Raw genomic sequence first — 24,175 nt, forward strand, 5'->3', positions numbered from 1 at the left:
TAGTCTTTTAACTTTCTCCTGCCGATCATCATACCGTTCCTCCGCTGTATTAAAAAAAAAAACTCCAAAATTTGTATAGTGGATCAGCGCCTAGGGTAACAGAGAAGAAAAAACAAAAAATAGTGCAGTGTTTTACTATTTTGGACTTGCATCATTCCATATTAGGATTCGTGAAACTGACTTGGAAGGAGAGAAGGATCGGCTAACATTACGGGCAATATATACCATATTTTGGGCTTGTAAGAAGGCATTTTAGCCAAATTTTGGATACAACTAACTGGATATAAAGGGATCTTCTTATGCATGCTATCAACAACATTGGAAGATTTAAAGGGAAAGTACACCTTATAAAGTAAATGCTGACACTGGGTGCCGTTTCATTATCCAAACATATTGCACTATTTTTTGTTTTCTCTTCTCTGTTGTCCTAGGCGCTGATCCACTATACAAATTTTGTATTTATATATAGCCTGGGCCTAGGGCGGCAGATGTAGGGGGGCAGCCCATGGGTCCCCCTATATAAACAGGAATCACAAAAATGTCCTCACTGCCCACGGACATTTGCTCAAACCGATGGTGCAATTGGGGTGTTGGTGTAGGGGCTTGTACCTATTTCTTTAGCTTCTGGTGCACTCACATTATGTAAACTAATGAAGGACCAGGTTTGGGGGGGCTTAGGACAATACCGGTACTAAAATACAGCCTTGCCCTTGAAATGGACACACTCAGATAACTGGAATGGGTCCTGAACTTCGGCAAACTGAGCAGTATGTAAACTGCTGAAAGCCGAAGGAATGGACTAAAATACAGCCTTGCCCTTGAAAGGAACCCTCCAAAACAAACAATAGAACATTGCTGTAAGCAAGTAGTAGTATAAGTAGACAGCAAACAAATCCAGACTGAAGTCTAAACTCATCTTTCATGGTTGAAATATTGTGCTCAGGACATGTATTTAATTGCTGGTAGAAGTGATGGACCTCCAAGCCTCCGATCAGGTGTAGGACAAGTATAAAATATGAAGGCATTTCTCAAATGTTCCCAAAGGTGAGAAGTTGGCATCTCGTGTCATTTATCATTTGCCCGAAACAAGAGCCTGAGAATAGGAGACGCGGGCAGGGACAGATGAACAGAATAAGATTGTGCAGCTGGATTTGCGGACCAAGAATAATAGGAATAGAAAATACAAGAACCTGCATGGACAATATACTGTAATTTGCCTGCAAAGATGATCAACAATTAAAATAGAGAGAAATGAATAAAACTGCAAAAGGATATGGAGGGGGTACAGGTACTCGTTGGCCTGGAATTCTTCAAATCATTTATGACCAGGGGCAGCTGGGAAATTGACAAAATGTCTAGCCCCATGTCAGATTTCAAAATTGAATATAAAAAAATCTGTTTGCTCTTTTGAGAAATGGATTTCAGTGCAGAATTCTGCTGGAGTAGCACTATTAACTGATGCGTTTTGGAAAAAAAACATGTTTTCCCATGACAGGATCCCTTTAAGGGACCTGTTATCTTATATTGTTACAATTACTTATTTCCTTATCTTGAAATTGTTACAAACGTATCAGCTGTGGCTGTTCTGGGCTCTCTGCCAAAAGCCAATTAAGTTAGAAACATTGTTTCTTTTTCTGGCTGTTCAGTGCAGAGAAAAACGGGACTTTCCAGTACAAACGAGGGACTGCGGGTTGAGCTGTCAAAATAGGGACTGTCCCTCTAAAAACGGGACAGTTGGGAGGTATGCAAATCAGAGAGGGGGAGGGAAAACGTACTTGTTTTGTAAAGAAAAGTCACATCATTTTAAGGATTTGGATTCCGCCAGGCACAAGGATTTGGCCAAATCTGAATCTTGCTAAAAAAGACCAAATACTGAACTGAATCCTGGATTCGGTGCAACCCTAGAAACATGCCTGCCTGCCCCGTATGAATACCATGCTGCAGGCCCGGATTTGTGGCAAGGCCACAAAGGCCAGGGCCTAGGGTGGCAAATTTTAGGGGCTTCGTGGTGCCCAGCTGCATCCCTAAGGAGAACTGGGGACTAAAAGCTCTCTGCTTCTTGAGATTGCGCCGCACGCACAGGGGGAACGATACGCACCCTAGAGGCTGGTGCTAGGACCATGCGGGCACAGGGGCGTGCGCGAAGAGTCAGGTGCGGGACATGCGGCCTCGGGGGGCAGTACCTTCAAATCCAGCCCTGCCATGCTGCCGAATGCAGACTGCCCTGTATTAATATGGGGTGGGGGGCTCCAGAGGCAGTGAGTGATGGACTTTACAGAACTATTAACTGTGTGTATTTTATAGTGGAGCATTATAATATGAAAACCAAATATGTCTAAAAAGCCTCATGCTGCAGGGCTAATTAGTCATTAGAAGACTGCAGCACAAATGCAGTGCAAGTTCTCTTGTATTTGATCCAATCTGTGAACCCCAGTGCTAACTATTTTACTTACTGGCAAATCTGATCCATTTCAAACCACAAAAACTATATTTTTTTACTATACATGCAGTGATCCCCAACCAGTAGCTCGTGAGCAACATGTTGCTCCCCAACCCATTGGATGTTGCTCCCTGTGGCCTCAAAGCAGGTGCTTATTTTTGAATTCCAGGCTTGAAGACAAGATTTGGTTGCATGAAAACCAGATATACTGCCAAACAAAGCCTCCCACAGGCTGCCAGTCCAAGGAAGGGCTACCAATAGCCAATCACAGCCCTTATTTGTCACCACCCAGGAACTTGTGTTGCTCTCCAACTCTTTTCACATCTGATTGTTGCTCACAGGTGAAAAAGGTTGGGGATCCCTGTATGAGCATGCTGTGACATATTTCCCTGGCCCCTATTCGGCAGTCCCATAACAGCATGATAAAGGCCTACTAAGCTGTTCACAGGAGCTTGCCATCTTCGCCATCTTCGTCAGTGGCTCTGCACATGCTCAGTTTACTCTGGGGTTATTGTTGAGAAGCAAAAATGAGGGGTCAATCAATCGGAAAATGAGGATACGTTGGTCATATAAGCCGATTATTAAATTCTATTCAATAAAACACGGTGTTACAAAGTAGTGGAACGGGCTGGTTACACTCATCACTAGTCCCAAACCTGCTGGATATTAAAAGTATCCTTGTGATGAACACTGCATTTTTTACAAAACTGAAATGTTAAAGAAATGAGCTATTTTAAGAGATGTCACATTCTCGCCTTATTGAGCGTTCCAGCTCAGAGCTTTTTTAGCCAGCCAATGACGAGGTGGGAACGTTAGAGGCCCACTTATGACATCATTTCTCTAGGGAACCAGTAACGTTGAGATAATTCCAGTTGGGATGATGTAACGGGGAGTTTGCTCTATGCTTGAAACTTCATTCCTCAAGATACAGGTTGACCTATATTTAGCAAATAGCAGGAAAAACACAGAAACACTATAAAGTAGACTTTTGTCATAAATCCTAGCCATGGCATTTAGAAAGAGGTTCTAGAACAGGTGGACAAACTGGAACATATGAACATTCTAGGATGTCCTCTCAAGTCCATGACCAGCATTCTTCACTCGGTTATGCATCTCATAAACTAGCAATAGTACCACCAACCCAGAAATAGCACAAACAGCCTATCAAAGAGGAACGCAATCAACATTGTTTTTCTCCATAGCTCTTTGGTGATTTTCCATTCCTATATTCAATAGGGAATCCTTCAATGAACCTAAAGTAGAAGACCTATCCAACCATCATATCCACAGCACAAATGTAATATAGATACGGGATCTGTTATCTGGAATGCTGGGGACCTGAGGTTGTCCAGACAAGGGGTCTTTCCCCTAATTTGAAGCACCATGCCTTATGTCTACTAAAAACCTTTAAACATCATAAAAATTCAATAGGATAGTTTGATGACCACCATGGGTTGATGTTATATTAGATGCCATCAAGGTTCTGTCTTGTTATTACAGGTAGAAACTGAATTATTTGCTTAAAATTGACTCTATGGGAGAAGGCCGTAATATGGAGCTTTCTAAATCTAAGGTTTCCCAATAAGAGATCCCATACCTGTACCTCTAGAAACATTGGAACCTACTCAAGAGCAACAAAAATGTGACCTACTCATAGAAAAAGAGTTGGCCTGGTTTATTAACACTGAAATTTAATATTTAAGCAGGATTAGAGGGTTTTTTTTACTACAAAATTTGCAGATTTGTAGTTATTAATCAGGAAAACTCAATTAATATAAATAATTGCCATCTGAAAACCGTTGAGTTCGTGCAAAGAAAATCAACCAATGGCAGTTACATTTTAAAAAATAAAAGTTTTAAAGATTAATTCGAAATTTGGCACTCACACAAAATGAAGGGTAGAATGCGAGTTCTTTTTTCACATTTCAAGTTCTTCTTATATTAAAACGCAAATCTGAGTTTTTCAAATTTGAGAAAAACACAAAGATTGTAATTTTCATAAATCTGCTAACTGTTGGTGTAGCTACAAACATATCCTCTTCTAATGAGTAGGGCTCTGAAATTTGTATCAATTCTCCTTGAATACAAGTAGAAATGCCAGTAGCAGGGGTGTAACTACAGAGGAAACAGACCCTGCGGCTACAGGGGGGCACAGGCAGGGCCGGGCCAAGCCGGCCGGGCACCCCAGGCAACTTGGTCAGCACCATTGCCCCCTCTTCAGCCGCGCATGCACAAGCGCATGTACGTCAGAGCACTGACCGGTAGGATTGCCTCTTCACCTTTGGTTCGCGTGTACAGGTGTGCAAACCACAGAAATTTGCCAGATTTTGCAGACCGGACAGGGGGTAGACAGTAGTGCAAGGTACGTGCCTGGCGCCCCCTAAAATTTGCACCCTAGGCACGTGCCTACTCTGCCTACCCGTAGTTCTGGGCCCTGGGCCCAGGAGGAATAGGGGCCCAATGAGTCCCTAATTTATATACAATTTCAATAAATATTGGTAAAACAGGTCAACCTCTAGACATTTTGGGGGCCTGAAAAAGAATTTGCTGTGAGGCCCAGTAATATCTAGTTATGCAACTGCCAGTCGGCACATTTATGTCACTATTCTTTATGATTGGAAAATTACAAAAAATTTTTTTAAAAAAACATACAATGCAAAGAACCTGTGTGCTTTACACGTGCAACCCATCATTTTATATCTGAATCGGTCAAAAGAACTCTTGGGAAAAAATAATTCAAAGCAACTGGTCCCCCCAAAATAATTGCACCCCAACATTTTATATCTGAATCAAAGTCAAAACTCTCTCAATACTCTTGAAAAAGACGTCATTATTGAAAGCAAAGTATTCCAAATAAGTTAACACTATTTTGTTATCCAGAATTGTCAGGACCTGGGATTTTCCAGATAACAGATGTTTCCATAATTTGGATCTTCATACCTTAAGTCTACTAGAAAATCATGTAAACATTAAATAAACCCAATAGGCTGGTTTTGCTACCAATAAGGAAAAGGACACACATGCAGATTCGGGGAGATTTAGTCGCCTGGCGACTAATCGCCTCTTTGTTGGGGCGACAATCTAACCAAACTGCCTTCCCCCTGCCTTCCGCCTGCTAAAATGAAAAATTACCTGTGGCAATGCACTCGCGGTGCTTCGATTTCCGAAGTCGCCCGAAGTTTCCTCCTGAGGCATCTTCGGTTGACTTTGGAAATCAAAGCGCCATGAGTGCCATTGCACTGGTGTTAACTCATTATAGCAGGCGGAAGGCAGGGGGAAGGCAGTTCGGGGAGATTGTTGCCCGAAGAAGAGGCGATTAGTTGCCAGGCGACTAAATCTCCCGAATCTGCCCATATGCCCCTGCCCTAAGGATCAATTATATCTTAATTGGGATAAATACAAGCTACTGTTTTATTATTACAGAGAAAAAGGATATCATTTTTTTTTTACATTTGGATTATTTGGATAAAATGGAGTCTGTAGAAGTCTGCCTTTCCCTAATTCTGAGCTTTCTGGATAACGGGTTTCCATATAACAGCCAATACCTGTATTGATAGTAAGTAAACAATTGCATAAAATACGCTACAGGTATGGGATCTGTTATGCAGAATGCTGGGGACCTGGGGTCTTTTGATTAAAATGAAGTCAATGTGAGATAGCATTCCGGTAATTTGGAGCTTTTTGGATAATGCGTTTCTGGATAATTGATCCCATACCTGTATACCTAAAAAATTCCAAGAAGTATATATTTTTTAATCATACACTACAAAAACACTAAGAGCATGTGTAATTTATACACGCATTCCCAATATTTTATATATAGGAATCGGTCAATATATTATCGTAAAAAAGTAAAATTTCAAAGCAATGCATCCCCCCAAATAGTTACACTGCTTGGCAAAACAGCTATGGGATCCGTTATCTATAAAACGGCTATCCTAAAAGCTTCAAATTATGGGAAGGCCGTCTCCCGTAGAGTCTATGTTAAGAAATTAATTAAATATTTTTTATTGATTTTTTTAAATATCTTTAATGACGTTTTCTCTGTAATAATATAACAGTACCTTGTATTTGAAAGGAAACATATATTTCATATTTAAGTGGTTTAGCATAAGTTACATCCAAAGATCCGTTTTCAGGATCCGTTTCCCAGGTCCCAAGCATTCCGGATATTAAATTTATCCTATACCTGCATTAAATTTTAGTGAGTAGATTTTTTAATTGCACAGAAATATACTGTACATGTAAAAAAAATCCAAGAAATATATTTATTTTAAATACACCAAAAAATAGCAAGATTTTTTTACAACTTGGTGTTACAAATAATTACTAACATGGTTAAATATGTTGAAATTTTACAGTATTTTTTTTAAAAAAGGGCAGAGACACACGTTCAGATTCGGGGAGATTAGTCACCCAGCGACAAATCTCCTCTTTTTCAGGGTGACTAATCTCCCCAAACTGCCTCCCGCCGGCTAGAATGTAAATCACCGACGGGATGGCACTTGATTCGATATGTTTTCCAAAGACTTCGGAAAATGAAGTGCACCGATTGCCATCGCGCGATTTACATTCTAGCTGGTGGGAGGCAGTTCGGGGAGATTAGTTGCCCGGTAGAAAATCGATTTATCGCCAGTGACTAAATCTCCCCAAATTTTAGCATGTGCCCTTACCCTTAATCTCCCCCCGAATCTTAACGAGTGCCCTTACCCTTAATCTCCCCCCGAATTTTAACAAATGCCCTTACCCTTAATCTCCCTGAATTTTAGTGTGTGCCCTTACCCTTAATCTCCCCGAATCTGAGTGTGTCTCTGCCCTTAGCCGAGTGCAAGGCTGAAATGCAGATGAGTGAGCGGGTGTAGAGTAAACACTACTTTGCTCTCCCTTCTGCAACATTTGACCCAGATTTCATCCTTTTTTCAGGACATTTATTTCAATTAGGGAAGACGTTGGTTTAACAGAAGCGGTGTGGGCAAAATGAGTCGGGAAGCAAAAAAAATTGAAATTTTTTTATTTTTTGCAATTTTACATTTTTAGCCTTAAAAATAAACATAAGGCTACAGCCATCTATATTTTTTTCAAAATTTGTTGACACAAAAATAGCAATTTCAACCCAACACCTCTTATTTCCGTATTACCAATAAATAGCCAATGAAATAAGGAGTCGGAAGAGCTGATAATCCATTTGAGTTAAATAGGATACAGTTCTGCAACATGGCAATTCCCAAGCCCCCCCGTGAGTGTGAGTTGGCGGTGGGTATGTGGGTGGGTGCTCTGGATGAATACAGTAGATTACAGACATATATAGATGTGTATAAAAGGTACAGGCAGATATTTTGGCTGCATCTCCTATTCATTAGAATGCTGCTGTTATGGAATAGACAGACAGGCACAGGCATTAATGTAATAGAAGGCTGTAATAGATGGAAAGGGTTTGACTTACTCAGTGACAGCCGTACTGCTGCTGCCGAAGGAGTTCTCCTGCAGGCTAAAGCAGAAACAAGAAAACATCAGATTACTGAGAGGGGTGAGCCGGCTGAATGCTTCTCAGTAGCTGTAATGTAACCCATAGACCAACATGGCAATGTCTGTACAGTCAGCTCAACATGCTCATACCTTGGGCTGTTCTGCACATGCTCAGTGAGGGTCGGCGGAGGGACTGGCCTTCTGCTGCTGCTGCAACACACACAAAGCACACAGCAGTGTAGGGCGCATTAACTTGCATGGAGCCGGGAGGCAGCAGCTGCTCTGGATGCAGTATTTTTTTTATTATTTACAAAAACAACCCTGAAAATAAGCTGTTGCTGAACTACAACTCTCAGATCTCTCCTCAGCCACAAATGAATCTGAATTCATTGCTATTACGATAATGTCACACAGGGTGACTTTGAGCCAATATCGTATCCTCTGTAGGAGGGAGACTAAATTCTTGAAAATGTATCAGTTGTTGCAGTGGTGTAACTACCATACAGAAAACCCGGGAAAGATTGCAAACTCAATTTAGAAGAATTAAATCATATATTTATTACATAAGAAAAAAAGGAGACGAAAAAATGTACAAAAATAAAAGTGAGCCCAACGCGTTTCGACTGTAAGGCTGCCTTTTTTTCTTTGTTAGTTTGTTATTTGGGCCCCTGCGGAAGACCAATATGGTCGACACGCATTGGGTTCACTTTTATTTTTGTAGTTTTTGTATATTTTTCGTTTCTTCTTTTTTAGGGGGGTCGCCGACCCTGTAAACTGATCTAAATTGATACATTAAGTTGATACATTTCTTATCTCTGTCCCTGCTGAGCAGAGTCTCTGGCTTTCATTACAGGCAGCTGTTAGAATTGATACAATAGTTGCTGATACTCCAGAGATGCTGCTGAGAAATGGATCAATTAAATGTAACAACTAAATGTAGCAAATTGTAACACTTCCAAATCTGCTCTTGGATCACTGAGCTGTCAGACTGAAACACCAGAGACAGGAACATTAAACTTTAAATTTAGATTTTGGAAAAAAAACGGTAAAAAGTAAAAAATTTGAAAAAGTCTTTATTTCTGGTAAACTGTCTGAAACTAACTTAACTGAAAGGGGTTAAAGGGGTTGTTCACTTCTGAGTTAACTGTTAGTATGATGTAGAGAGTGATGTTCTGAGACAATTTGCAATTGGTTTTCATTTTTTATTATTTGCGGTTTTTGAGTTATTTAGCTTTTTATTCAGCAGCTCTCCAGTTTGCCAGTTCAGCCATCTGGTTGCTAGGGTCCAAATTACCCCAGCAACCATGCATTTATTTGAATAAGAGACTGGAATATGAATAGGTGAGGACTTGAAGAGAAAGATGAGTAATAAAAAAGCAGCAATGACAATAAATTTGTAGCTTTTACAGGGCATTTGTTGTTTTTTATGGGGGTCGGAGACCCCCATATGAAAGTTGGAAAGAATCAGAGGAAGAAGGCAAATAATTACAAGCTATAAAAAAAAATAATGAAGACCAATAGAAAAGTTGTTTAGAATTACTAATTCTATAACATGCTAAAAGATAACTTAAAGGTGAACCACCCCTTTTTTGCTGCCTCTGATAACCTCTGGCATGACCCTGGCAGCCTCCGTGACCACATGATGAGAAGGGGGCCCGGACAAATTGCCAGCCCACCAGGAAAATGGTGACTGTCCGGCCATATCACTAACACGCAGCCTCTATTTTGTGTGATAGTCAAAGACTGTGGTCTTTACAGCTGGTACTACAGATCCCAGCATCCCTTGCCAGATAATTCTACTGTGCAAAAAAAGAGTTAAAGTGTATGGATTTGCAGCGGTCATTGGTATCCTGTTCTGCATATAATATAAAATATATACATATAAACCTTCAGAGCCATGTATGTAATTGCCATGGAAACAGACAATATAATTCCTATAAAAAAAAAAAAAAATCACATTCTGCATGAAACCTACAGGAAGCTAAATGTAAAATATCCGGATGCTTCTTCCTTTTTCCGAGTCCTTTTTCTCTCATTCATCCCATTAATGATCAGTAGCTCCCCCTACCTGTCACTGTGCTGGCCTGCACCCCAGTATAAAGAGGCCAATGCTTTCTATGGGAAACAAAGGGTTAAATTCACAATGTGCGTAAAAGATGTTTTAGAGGAGGGTCTGCCACCATCAAACTCCTCCCTTCATACAGAATGTGCTAAATGGGACCTTTTTAAGACTGGGGTCAGCGACCCCCATATGAACGTTGGAAAGAGTCAGAGGAAGAAGACAAATAATTAAAAACTATATAAAAAAAAATTATGAAGACCAATGGAAAAGTTGTTTAGAATTGCATGCTAAAAGTTAACTTAAAGGTGAACCACTCCCTCAAGTAGGGGGACTCTGTAATCTGTCTGTCTATCAATCTGCCTATAATTCTATGTGACTAGATATCAATCTATTAATTACATGGCAGACTTTTTATTAATTACATGATAATTCATTATTATTAATTTAATGACAGTTTCATTCAACCCTTCTGTAACTGATTAATGGGATGATAAGTACCAGAGGGTATGAAACGCGTAAGGTGGCTGTCATGGGGTCAGAATGCAAAATGTAATTTTGAATAAAAACTACAAATCCCAGAAACCTCAATAGCCATTGACAGTCAGTGAGATGCTGGAAGTAGTGAAGGGCGGATCTTCATAAAAAAATCGCCATAGTCAATGGGCGCAACATTTTTTTTACTATCAAGTGAAATGTGGTGAAATATTTCGCTCATCCCTAGCTGGGAGTCCTACAGCAACTGAATTGAATATATGTAACATTTAATGTACAGTATAATAATATTGCAGTTTTCCTTTAAACAAAGACCTTTTCAGCCCCAGGGGAGGTTCCCTCTCTACCTGAAAAGCCCAAACAATGAATGTGTGTGAGTAACAGAGTTCAGTATTACTGATGGGTCTCAATGTAAACTTCTATTCTGACCCGCCCTGTTAATCCTTCATATTTGTTTGTTTGGTGGATTCTCTTCCTTCCTACTTTCCTCATGTCATAGAGACGTACAGGGTCAGCACTGGAGATCACAGCAGCGCGATCACTGCCCTTTCCCATGGCCTTTAGTGAGAGCGAAATCAAATCTGCCACTTCCTGACGTCTCACAGCGTTTGTTCCCAATCAGTAAAGCTACACAGAACCCAAGCCAACCAGAACACCCACTCAAGTGCCCTTCTGATAGGTCAGGATCTTGACAAAACCATGAATACATTGACTGAAAGAGAGAGAGATAGGTAGAGAGAGACAGAAAAATAGATGATCAAGAGAGAGAGAGATTCATTGTTATAGTGTAGAGAGAGACATTGTTATAGAATAGGAAATGTGCCACCCCCTATACTGTATCCATTCCCTAAGTGCCAGTAATGTGCCATCATTGTGCCACCCCCTATACTGTATCCTCTCCGTAAAGGCCAGTCCTGTGCCATCCCTATACTGTATACTTTCCCTAAGTGTCAGTCCTGTGCCACCCCTATACTGTATCCATTCCCTTAGTGCCAGTCCTGTGCCATCATTGTGCCACCCCCTATACTGTATCCTTTCCCTAAGTGTCAATCCTGTGCCATCATTGTGCCACCCCTATACTGTAGCCTTTCTCTAAGTGCCAGTCCTATGCCACCCCTATACTGTATCCATTCCCTAAGTGCCACACCTGTGCCACCCTATACTGTATATTTTGTCTAAGTGCCAGTCCTGTGCCACCCCTATACTGTATCCTTTCCCTAAGTGCCAGTCCTATGCCATCATTGTGCCACCCCCTATACTGTATCCTCTCCGTAAAGGCCAGTCCTGTGCCATCCCTATACTGTTTACTTTCCCTAAGTGTCAGTCCTGTGCCACTCCTATACTGTATCCTTTCCCTAAGTGTCAGTCCTGTGCCACCCCTATACTGTATCCTTTCCCTAAGTGTCAGTCCTGTGCCACCCCTATACTGTATCCATTCCCTTAGTGCCAGTCCTGTGCCATCATTGTGCCACCCCCTATACTGTATCCTTTCCCTAAGTGTCAATCCTGTGCCATCATTGTGCCACCCCTATACTGTAGCCTTTCTCTAAGTGCCAGTCCTATGCCACCCCTATACTGTATCCATTCCCTAAGTGCCACACCTGTGCCACCCTATACTGTATATTTTGTCTAAGTGCCAGTCCTGTGCCACCCCTATACTGTATCCTTTCCCTAAGTGCCAGTCCTATGCCATCATTGTGCCACCCCCTATACTGTATCCTCTCCGTAAAGGCCAGTCCTGTGCCATCCCTATACTGTTTACTTTCCCTAAGTGTCAGTCCTGTGCCACTCCTATACTGTATCCTTTCCCTAAGTGTCAGTCCTGTGCCACCCCTATACTGTATCCTTTCCCTAAGTGTCAGTCCTGTGCCACCCCTATACTGTATCCTTTCCCTAAGTGCCAGTCCTGATCCACCCCTATACTGTATCCATTCCCTAAATGCCAGTCTTTTGCCATCCCTATACTGTATCCATTCCCTAAATGCTAGTCCTGTGCCAACCCTATACTGTATCCATTCTCTAAGTGCCAATCCTGTGCCACCCCTATACTAAATAATTTCCATAAGTGCCAGTCCTGTGCCATCACTACACTGTATCCTTACCCTTACTGTCATTTCCAGCAGGACCATCAGACATCGTATAAAGAGACACTGTCATGCATACATAAAGTTTGTGCCTAAAATCTGTAGTAATAAAATATTGAAGTAATAAGTGGTATATTTATTTTTAAAACATTATAACACTTTGCATGTTTGTTTATATTTGCCCAGCACTAATAAGAAGTGCATAATAAAACAGGAATATTCTAAATGAAATCCTGGAGATATATATATACAGTATATATATATATCCTGGATCCTGGATATATTTGGGTGATATCACCCTGCATTAGAATAGAACCCCTGCCTGAAGGGCTATAAAGATACTGATGCTGCAGAGCCTGGCAGGTCCCAGTTGACACAATGAACTATATTAATACAAGATATTAATCATATTAATCATGGGAATTTGCAGACAAGCCTGACAGCTGTATATAATGGCTGCAATATGTTTCATAAGTCACCCAGTGGCAACAGATATTTCATATTATTTAATTCATTGCACTGTTGGCTGATCTGCATACTGTATTTATCATCCGTCTATTACTCTCACCATAAATATCTGTAAAACACATCTTGGCTTGAAAGCTATTTTATTATGCAGGCAGAATTTCCAATCTATTTATCCCACGCACACGAGATATTTTACATGTATTTGGTCACGGGGCAGAGGGAAGGATACAGAAGTCGGACGTAGTCGCATAGTAAGTTAGGATGAAAAAAATACACGTCTCTGACAAGAAGGAGGAATATAACCACTTTATAAACAGTGCATTGCCCAAATACAGAGTTATGCCCATAGCAAGAATTGGATGAAAGAATTTCACTGGTTGTACGGTTATTTATAAGTGCATTGAAAGCACCACCTGTCTGGCTGTTTATATATTATGCTCTGCACTTCTGGACCTGACTCCTGAAACAATGTAGCAGAAGGCAGCTGATTAACAGACCTGGAAGAGGACTGATCTCTGCTAAACTGTTTCAGAACTGGAGAACCAAAAGGACAACACAATACTGCATTTAATTGCATTTGCAAATAACTTTGAAGCCATTGACAACGTTTAATCTGTGTATATTTTTCTCCTGTTTTTGCCCATAGCTTTAACAGCCTTTCCCAGGGCACAAACAGTCAAGCGTCTGACAAGCGAAGGCTAAGGTTAAATATAATATATTTTGTCACGTCTGAATTATTGTTCCCTGGCACTGAAGGTCACTCTTTCCTAATGATAAATTACAAGTCCAAGGTCTGTAAATGCCAAGGAAATATGAATTCATAAAATGTATCACTTGATTCTGACAAATGACAGAAAAATGCTTTTATCAGCCCCAATTTCAGGAATTGTGCTTAGTACATAGTCCTATCAATGCTGGTATAGATCTAATGTACAGTATCTCTCTGTACAGACTATGAGCAAATTTAGGGACTGTTCCTGCTGAATTGTGCTTAGTACAGGGAATACCTATGCTGCCATAGTTTTATGGGATCTCTCTGTACAGACTATGAGCAAACTTAGGGGACTGTTCCTGCTGAATTGTGCTTAGTACAGGGAATACCTATGCTGCCATAGTTTTATAGGATCTCTCTGTAAAGACTATGAGCAAACTTAGGGGACTGTTCCTGCTGAATTGTGCTTAGTACAGGGGAATACCTATGCTGCCATAGTTTTATGGGATCTCTCTGTACAGACTATGAGCAAACTTAGGGGACTGTTCCTGCTGAATTGTGCTTAGTACAGGGAATACCTATGCTGCCATAGTTTTATAGGATCTCTCTGTAAAGACTATGAGCAAACTTAGGGGACTGTTCCTGCTGAATTGTGCTTAGTACAGGGAATACCTATGCTGCCATAGTTTTATGGGATGTCTGTACAGACTATGAGCAATATCAGCTGTTCATTTTTCATAACTGTAATTTTGTCATTAACTTCACTGGTGGCCGTAAGGAAAAACAAGAATGAATGCTCAAATGTTTCATCAACTCTGAATTTGATTTTGTGATCATGTTTATTAATGATCCAAACTGCTCAGACGGAGTGCAAGCTTTTCATGATATAAATACTCCCATAACTATCTATGATTAATTACAGCTACTGCTCAGTTGTAAGAATTCCAGAGCCTCGTTCATAAACCTTCCTTGGACAACACTGAGAGACAGCAAAGTCAATTGGTGCCTTTAAGGATTCAGTACTTAACTGTACTTTCCATGATGAGTCACAGCTTTCAGGGCTCTGACCCCCAAAATAGGAATGTTTTTGTTTAGATCAGATAAGTAGGTGTTAGAGTTCATGTTTGTAGCGAGAATATATTGAAAGGCAGGTGTTAGGGTCTTAACGCTTGGGTGAGGACTCTATCATTAGCTCTCTGGCTCTCCTGCAATTGAACATCAGGGTGGGTGTCCCAACTGAGTTGGGTGAAGGTTCAGTTTTAGTGGTGAGCGAATTTTCTCGCTAGGCATGGATTCATGGCGAAATTCCACATCTGCAAATGTTTTCACTAAACTGCGACAAAAATTTCCCCTGTAAAAAATTAGTGGCGACAAAAAAAAGTCGCCGACAAAAAAAAAACTCCCATTGCATTTTGAGTGAGAAATAACTTGAGAAAAAATGCCCATTGACATTAATGCATTTGGACAAAAAGTCATAAAGACAAAAAAAAAGTCACCAAGACAAAAAAAGTCACTGCAAGAAAAAATGCCTATTGACTATAATGCTTCAGGATTGAGAAAATATTTTTTTTTGCCTATTGACTTCAATGCGTTTTGCGAATTTTCAAGCAGTTTTGCAAATTTTTTGGTGAAGTGAAACGGGACAGATTCGCTCATCACTATTCAGTTGTTTGCTGTCGATCCTGTGGTGGGACACATTAAAAAAAAAGAACTCTGTGCACCCAACTTATGCACTTTCTTTTCTGCACCATTCTACATTGTCTTCTCCAGACACTTAGGTTGAGATAAAAGCAAGAAATAAAGAGCTGCCAGGAAGTGCACTTTTTGTAGAAATACTGTAGGTCACCTTTAGGGGATCTGAAAGATCCTAGTTTAGCCCTACTGTTTATAAACATTTGAGGGTACTTTTACGACCAACCCTATTGCCAATCCAACACAAAGTAGGGCAGCTAAAAACCCAGTTGGTAACAGCACCAACAGTTGTTTGGAAAGCATTTAGTGGGTAACTTGGCTGAGGACCCTTAAAAAGAACCAATAAGGTCCCTCAACCACAGGTTGCCTGATCAAAATAGTCAACTTTGATTAATTGAGATCGGATTCTGACTGTTCTCTTGGGGATAAAAATATATCCTAACTCCTACCCACTCGATATGTCTATAGTATAGAGCAGTGATCCCCAAACAGTGACTCGTGAGTAATATGTTGCTCACCAATCCCTTGGATGTTGCTCCCGGTGGCCTTCAAGCAAGTGTTTATTTTTGAATTCCTGGCTAGTTAACCAGTTTTAGTTCCATAAAAAACAAAGTTCACTGCCAAACAAAGCCTTTTATAGGTTGCCAGTCCACATAGGAGCCACCAGTAGTCATCCACAGTTTATAATTGGCACCCGCAGGGATTTTTTTGCATGCTTGTGTTGCTCTCCAACTTTTTTAACATTTGAATGTGGCTCACGGGTAAAAAAGGTTCGGGATCCCTGGTGTAGAGAAAGAGAGAAATGAGGAGCATGGAAGGTCTTCTGAAAACAAAAGTATGTATGGGTAATGTTGAGGGAACTAGACTAGAAATACTACTCCTTCTGACTTGAGATTCTGTATTAGCCCTTATCCACCACTTCCCTTTAGCAGTGAAGGTTTATGCCCACAAAGATGCCCCAGAAGCTCCTCATCTTCTTTTCTGCTGGTTCCCAGCACATGCTCTGGGCTGCTGTCACTTACCTGAGCTTAGGAACCAACTCACAAGATATTGCTTCATCATAGAAGCCAGTGCAATGTAAATGTGAATTAATTACTAATCACTCCTGTAGCCTCACCTCTACGACAGATCTTTCTGCTAATGAGTTGCTGATTTCCGCTGACCCCTAAGCTTAGCAGTAGTGATGGGCGAATTTGCTCCGTTTCGGAAACGGCGAAAAATTCACGAAACGGCGCCGCGTCTCGTTTTTGACGCCGGCGCCCGTTTTTGACGAAAATTTATTTTGACGCCGGCGAATTTTTGCGGGCATTTCACGAATTTATTCGCCACGAATTCGCGCCTGCCGAATAAATTCGCCCATCACTACTTAGCAGCCTAGAGCACGCTGAGAATGAGCAGTGCCAGTGACACTCGAATGATGCAACCAGCCACAACAATAGTTTGAGCAACACTGCCCTACAACCCCGTGGTTGCAAAGACCCTGTATTTAAGAGCAACCTATGGTTTTAGTAAATTACCAATGAACCTACTGCCCAAAACCAAGATCCACTCTAGTTCCTCCAAACAATCTGAGGGTCCCCTTGACAGAGTTAACATGAGTGCTTCCAATGCATTTAATTTCCCCAACAGACTTCGTTAGAAGCTCCACAAATGAGAACTTGATCAGCATCACGCTCACGCATTCACGGAATCTAGATGGCACACGCCGAGGTGAATGAGCTGGGATTGCAAATGAAGATGCCTGATTAAACGATTCATTCGGAGAACTACCTAAGAAAGCAAATGCTGAGATGATGCAGCTGGAATGGCTGTTAGAGCAAAACATTTGGTTATTTAAAGAACCCAGCCAAGCACAGTAAGGAAATTACATAAATGAATATGGAAAAGTTTTTCTACAGGAGGACCTCATTTTGGTTAGATGCCGTCAGAAGGGCGCAGGTGCCGACCAGTGAGGGAAATTATTGATAAGGGCCTCAAGCAATCACCTGTAAGATTCTAAATTGCACTTCTACTGAAGCAGGACTCCATAAATATGAGCTTTAATAGCTATTTAGTCTATGCTGCTTTGCATGGCTGCCTCCCTATGCCCAGGGCTCAGTAAATTCCTGGTAGGAAAAAGATGAACATGCAAAGTCAATGCTAATATTGTAGCCAAATTACATTTTAATGCAAAGGTATTTTCCTGTAGCACATGGGCTGCTAAACACAGCAGCTAGAGTTTGGATTCAGCCAACAAAGAATCCTTGATGACTGAACCCTTATAGGCATTATCATCCAAAACAGCGATCCCCAATAGTGATGAGATAATCTGTCTTAAAAAGAAATTTGCAAAAGTCATTGAAGTCGGCGGGTGCCAACATTTTTTTTTTTATGCACGTCAATTTTTCTTACATTAAAGTCAGTGGGTGTTTTTTCTTATGACGACTTTTTTTTGTTCAAATGCATTAGTCAATTGGCGTTAAAAAATTCACGAATCCATGGCTGGCGGAAAAAAAAATTTGCTCAACAATAATACCCAACCAGCGGCTAGCGAGCGACAACCCCTTGGATGTTGCCCCCCCAGTGACCTCAAATCAGGTGCTTATTTTTTGAATTCCGGCCTTGAGTTAGTTGCATAAGAACCATGTGTTCTACCAAACAGAGCCTCCTGTGTGCTGCGAGTCTAGTAGTGAAGCACAACCCATATTTGGCAACCCCATGCTTATGTTGCTCCCCAACCTTTTTTTTACCTTTGAAGGTGGCTCACAGATGAAAAAAGTTGGGAAACTCGGGTCAATACTATCGACCCAAGTCATCCGGGATATGAACTATTCTTCTGGCACATGCCCAACTAGTTACTCAGACACAGAAGGAATGAAAGCATAAAAAGCAGGAGTAAAAGATTATTTAATAGAACAGTACAGCAAGGGTCTTCAGTCTTTCCTTTGCCTCATGGCTAGGGAGAGGCCTTTGTCCCTGGGTTCAGCTGAAGCTTCTCCACAGGCACCAAAAACCTGGGGCAGAGACCAAAAGGGTCAACTGCACCCCTGCAAAAAAGACCTATGCACAGTGCCGGGCCATGCTGGGCAGGCGCCCTAGGCAGGCCGGGCAGTCGCGGCGCCTGTTTGGTGTGCACATGCGCGAATTTACGCTCGCGTGCGCATGCGTGAAGTTCGCGCGCATGGGCAGAAGTGCAAAAAGCGTGACGGAACAGGCAGAGAAGGGAACCGGACTTGGGGTAGGCGACAGAGGAGGTACATGCCTGTCGCCCTCCCAGCTTTGTGCCCTAGGCACGTGCCTACTCTGCCTACCCCTAGTTCCGGCCCTGCCTATGCATAGTGCACATATAAAAAGACATACTATAAATAAGTGCTTAAAATGTGCTAAAATAAGTTCTTTCCGAGTCGTACCTGAAGGCATGGGCTCTGTTGCTCAAGTGTCCCAGGCCAGGCCAAAAGGATAGCATGAGCAGGTGGCCATTTGGACTCCACTTCGCCTTGTGGCTAGGGGGAGTCCCGTCTACCCTGGGTTCTGCCGAAGCTTCCCCCAGGGTGCAAGTCTTGGTTAGGGGTCAAGCCCAGAGGACTATGATCCATCCAGTGAAGTAAGTAAGCAAGAAGTACATGTGCATTGTGCAAGACCCAAAATGAATCAAGCAATGAATAAAGATCATAAGAACAGATACCTATCCAAAAGGCCTAGTGGGACTACACTTGATCTTAGCCAGCGTGAGGACCAAGTGTTTCTCCTTCTTCACAGAAGATCACAAGAAGGGGTCCCTAGCCAAAAGGCCCAGTACTACACTTGATCTTAGCAAAAAGGCAGAGAAGCGACTTGATCGTATGATGCCACACTAGGTGCAGAGTTCAGTATTCCCCATAGTGCTCTCACACTTGCCTCACCTCAGGGAAAGCAAATGACCCCCTAAATATAATTGGGAAAAAATTAAAGTATAAGGTTTATTTACAAACACAATTGCAAGTGGAAAATTGTACGCTATTTTGCACAGATGCTAATACCAACTCCTTAATACTTGCACCTTAATTAGATATGTCACCCACTACTGTGCTGGAATTTGAAGGGGCAAGCTGCTATGCGGGTAAAAAAATTATGAGGTTTTGCATATGTTCTTACATCTGCCATAAAGCAAGGCAGAGTGTTGTTTTTAGCTTATGATTGAAGGCAACAATGCCTGAAACACATAAGACATTGGTCTGGAGATTGTTTTTAAATGTTTTTTTTATGGAGCACGGTGTTGCTGCTTCCATTTTTTTATATTGTGGGTGTATATACCAGGAAGTATAAGTAGGAAGTATATACCAGGAAGTATAAGTAGTATAAGAAGTACATTTTACTATGAATATTTTTTTTTTAGAGGAAAAGTAAAATCTTTTTTCCCCCCCAGATGTAGATGGGGATTTTGTCCACGTTCATGTTTTGATGGCGCCAGTTCTCTTTGGTGATAAAGATGCTCCATGTGCCATCAAGCTCAAGGTGGCCATACAAGTATCAGTTACTGGTTGATGATCGATTTGGCTCAAGGTTTTAATGGCCGGATATTTATTGGAATTGGCCACAGACATACAAGCCCAAGCTGCATTGATCTTCTCATTGAGCCCATGTGAATAAAAGCAGGCAAGGTAAGTTGGTCCCCTGTCCATCAGCTGAAGACCGTCATACACATCAGTGGGAAACACTGGAAGACTTGATTTGCTGTCCAGATAATGTTATTCCAAGGGTGGTCTCTTTAATCTGCGCCCCTAGGGGCCCATATAGGTGACGACAAGTCAGGCAAAACTTCCAGGAATGGACCTGAACTGAACCGCTTGTCCATATCTCTCTGCCTATTCCCACTTTTCTGGAGATATGTTAAATAAACACACAAAAAGTACTGATTTATTCTGTTTGACGTCGAGGATAATATCACATTCAGAACAGAACCTCCTGTAGCTTCGTTGCTGTGCTTTTAAAGCATTTTACATATTTTTCGATAATTATAACACAGTATCAGTCCCGCTATGAATTCACTCAGCTGCCATTCCAATACATTTCTGTCACTCCAACGGTGAATTTCTGTGCCCTGGAGCATAAGAAAGAAAAACAGCATGCGCCTCACTCTTTTGATATCTCCTGCATTTTTAAGCACTTTCCTAAAAGTCCAATTTATTTTCCTCTTCTTTTGCTGACATGAAATAATAAAACAGGCTGCTTTGACGGCAGGTTCCTTTCAAGCGCCAGGTAGAAATGGGTAAACATGCGGCTTAACGGCCAAAGCCTTACAAAATCCATTTGGAATAAATTATATTTTCTGCTCCACGTAGAGAGTTTCAGACATTTAAACAGAAAATCCTTCATAACTGGAGAAAAATGTGTCCAGATTTGGGTTATCCCAATGCAAAGTTTTAAAGTAAAGACTTGACTCCAATGAAGTTTCATAGTCAGGGGCCATAACTGGCCAAGTGACAAGAAATAACTGACCCAAGTGGTCAGTGGTCTCTGTGGTTCTTCCAATAGTAATGAAGAAGGTCACGTAATAGTGGAAGGTAATCATTGTGATAATAGAAGTGCAGATGTTTGATTTTTCAATGCTGCACCAGGTTCTGTGGGTGCAGAATTGGACTGGCCTGCCAGAGCACCAGAGGAACCAATAGTGCACCCAAGGCACATACAGTATGTAGGTCCATTCCTATCAGCCCCATCCACAATAGGTTTATATTAGTCGACCTTTGAAGTCATGTTCTTCGTTGGGACCTAAGAGGCCCAGACCCACCCTGGTTGAGCGTGTGTTTGTTTCAGTGTGGGTCAGCAGAACCCTAGGTTAAGGTAGCCGTGTTTGGGAACAGTTGAAGGGTCATTTATAAAGTCCTCTTCTGCTCCATGATATCTAGCATGGATTTACTTATGTGTGGCGCTACATGAGTCCTGTGCCTCCGCTATATGGGAGAGCAGGTAAAATGGTGTGCCTCCACCCAGGGTCAGGATGGATTGAACTGTAATACCCCTTCCTGTGAAACTTCTCTGATCCACAATACACTTACTCTTAAGGTAAGGCCACACGGCGCGATTTTGCCGCGATTCGGCGCTGGGCGAGTTGTCGCTGCGGTTTTAAGCGTTTTTTAAGCCGAAATAGCTTTGTTAACTTTGGCGCTGGCGTCAATGCAAATCGCGGCGAAATCGCTGCGCTAATTCACACGCGGCGATCCTTTTTCTATTGTCGCCCGAAGTTGCCTCGCTGGGCGTTTCCGGGCGACAGTAGAAAAAGAATCGCCGCGTGTGAATTAGCGCAGCGATGTCGCCGCGATTTGCATTGACGCCAGCGCCAAAATGAGCAAAGCTATTTCGGCTTAAAAAACGCAGCGACAACTCGCCCAGCGCAGAATCGCGGCGAAATCGCGCCGTGTGGCCCTAGCCTAACACAATGGAAAGGTTGATGGATTTATTAGCAGGACACCTTTAAATTACAGTGATATGGGTAGCCTGCCAGCCAGGAGCAACTTCACTCAAATAATGCAGCTGCTGATCTTTGAGCTGCTGAAGGGAGTCCCCACTTATGTGGCAGTTGCTTCGAAGTCCTGAGAAGGACTCCCTTTGGTTTTCCATGCCCTGAGAGGAGCACAATTTGTAGAGAGCACACTTTTCTGCCCCTAGGGGTTCCCTACTGGCTTTCCCACACAGAAAACTCTGGGAGCTTGCAGCACCTTGTTTGTACTCTGCTGCTTCTCTCTTCTACTTCTCTTCTGTCATATCACAGAGGATAGGGGCTCCTCTCAGGGTTGCCAGATTGGCGGTTTTCCAGCCAATTTGAGCTACTAATTTAAAGCCCAGGTGGGTTTTGAAAGTACAAACTAGCCAAGGTACGGATTTCGGCTACTTTTTGGGCCTTTGGTTGGTTTGTACTTTGGAAACCAGCCAAAGTTTTTTCTTGCCCTAATGGCGTCTCCCAATGCATGTCGGGTAATGTCATTTTTGTTTAACAATTTGCAGAATGCCAAGTTTAATGTAAGACTACAATACCCAGCATGCAATGGGCCTGACTTGTATAGTCAGGAGTTGGGCGAATTTGACCCGTTTTGCTTCGCCAAAAATTCGATGCCGTTGAAAATTTAAATCTATGGGTGAAAAATAATTTTTGAGTTACCAAATTTTGGCCTCCCGTTACTCTTAAGCATTCTCGCATTTTCCGGTGACTTTCCTCAGTTTCAGACAATTCCGGGGCAAAAATCTGTTGGCCACCAAAATGTCTAGAGGTTGACCTGTTTTACCAATATTTATTGAAATTATGCTCCTATACCTCCTGGGCCCCCCTCTGTAGTAACGCCCTGTCCCATTTTGCTTTGTGGAAAAATATGCAAATCAGTGAAAATTTGAAAAGGCGCATTTTCACCTATATTTTTAGACTTTTGTTTGCTATTTTTGGCCTACTTTTGAAGTGCCTCTGGGCTAGTTTTGGGCTGGTTTTGTAGCTGACTTTGGCTGGTTTTGAAAATCAGACCTGGCAACCCTGCTCCTCCCCCTCCTTGCACAGAAACAACCACAATGGTATCCAGGGTGGGACTGGGCTGGCGGGACACCGGAAAAAACCTGGTGGGCCCCGGCTGTCCCTGGTGTCATACTGATTCCCTGTATGACACCTTTAGTGTTGCCCCCTGAACTCCCCCCGGGGATGATTTGCAGCCGCAAGAATAGGAAACAAGGTACATGCTGGGAAGGGGAGGTGAAGGGGGGATGCAACTGATGCATCAGCCCCAGTAGGCCCCAGAGCCACCAGTCCAATGCTGGTGATCTCACAGTAGTGTTGTGCATATTGATGCCATTTATTAAAGGTACTTGCATCCAAACATTTTCCTTGCACTTCTGGATAGTGTTAATGAGTAGCATTATGTTCAACCTGATGAATTGCTCACCAGTAGGCCTGTTTATGTTGGGGATCCTTTGAGCCACTTTGGACATGGTAGTAGTTCCAACAGAAAAATGCATCAATAGGTGCAACTGAGGGTGCCAAGTAGAGATGTCGCGAACTGTTCGCCGGCGAACTTGTTCGCGCGAACATCGGGTGTTCGCGCTCGCCGGAAGTTCGCGAACGTCGCGCGACGTTCGCCATTTTGGGTTCGCCATTGTTGGCGCTTTTTTTTGCCCTCTCACCCCAGACCAGCAGGTACATGGCAGCCAATCAGGAAGCTCTCCCCTGGACCACTCCCCTTCCCTATAAAAACCGAAGCCCTGCAGCGTTTTTTCACTCTGCCTGTGTGTGCTGAAGAGATAGTGTAGGGAGAGAGCTGCTGCCTGTTAGTGATTTCAGGGACAGTTGAAAGTTTGCTGGCTAGTAATCGTTTTGATACTGCTCTGTTATTGGAGGGACAGAAGTCTGCAGGGGTTTGAGGGACATTTAAGCTTAGGTAGCTTTGCTGGCTAGTAATCTACCTTCTACTGCAGTGCTCTGTATGTAGCTGCAGTGGGCAGCTGTCCTGCTTCTGATCTCATCTGCTGACTGCTGCAATAACAGTAGTCCTTGTAAGGACTGCTTTTATTTATTTTTTTGTTGTTTTACTACTACTACTACTACTACTACTATAAGAGCCCAGTGCTATTAGTCTAGCAGTGTTGGGGAGTGGGACTGGTGTGCTAATCTGCTGCTCCTAGTAGTTCAGCAGCACCAACTTTAATTTTTTTTTTTAATATTCATTTTTTTTTTATTTTACTTTTTTTTATTTTACTACCGCTGTAGTAGTGTATAAGTTGACCTTTTAGGCATTATTTGCCCTGTAGGCATTATTTGCACA

The 24,175-nt window shown here is 42.1% G+C and overlaps 1 protein-coding gene across 4 annotated transcripts in view; it reads right to left on the reverse strand.

The window, feature by feature from the left end:
* The window catches only part of LOC108696075 (protein FAM13C), a 176,589-nt gene that overhangs the window by 84,559 nt on the left and 67,855 nt on the right, over window positions 1-24,175 (reverse strand). For all 4 annotated transcript variants that reach the window (XM_041570199.1, XM_041570201.1, XM_018225077.2 and 1 more), the window contains one exon: window positions 7,884-7,928. In XM_041570199.1, the coding sequence (XP_041426133.1) occupies window positions 7,884-7,928 (45 nt within the window). The remainder of the gene's footprint in view (window positions 1-7,883; window positions 7,929-24,175) is intronic.

The sequence above is a fragment of the Xenopus laevis genome, chromosome 7L (assembly GCF_017654675.1).
Source record: "Xenopus laevis strain J_2021 chromosome 7L, Xenopus_laevis_v10.1, whole genome shotgun sequence".
Lineage (NCBI taxonomy): Eukaryota > Metazoa > Chordata > Amphibia > Anura > Pipidae > Xenopus > Xenopus laevis.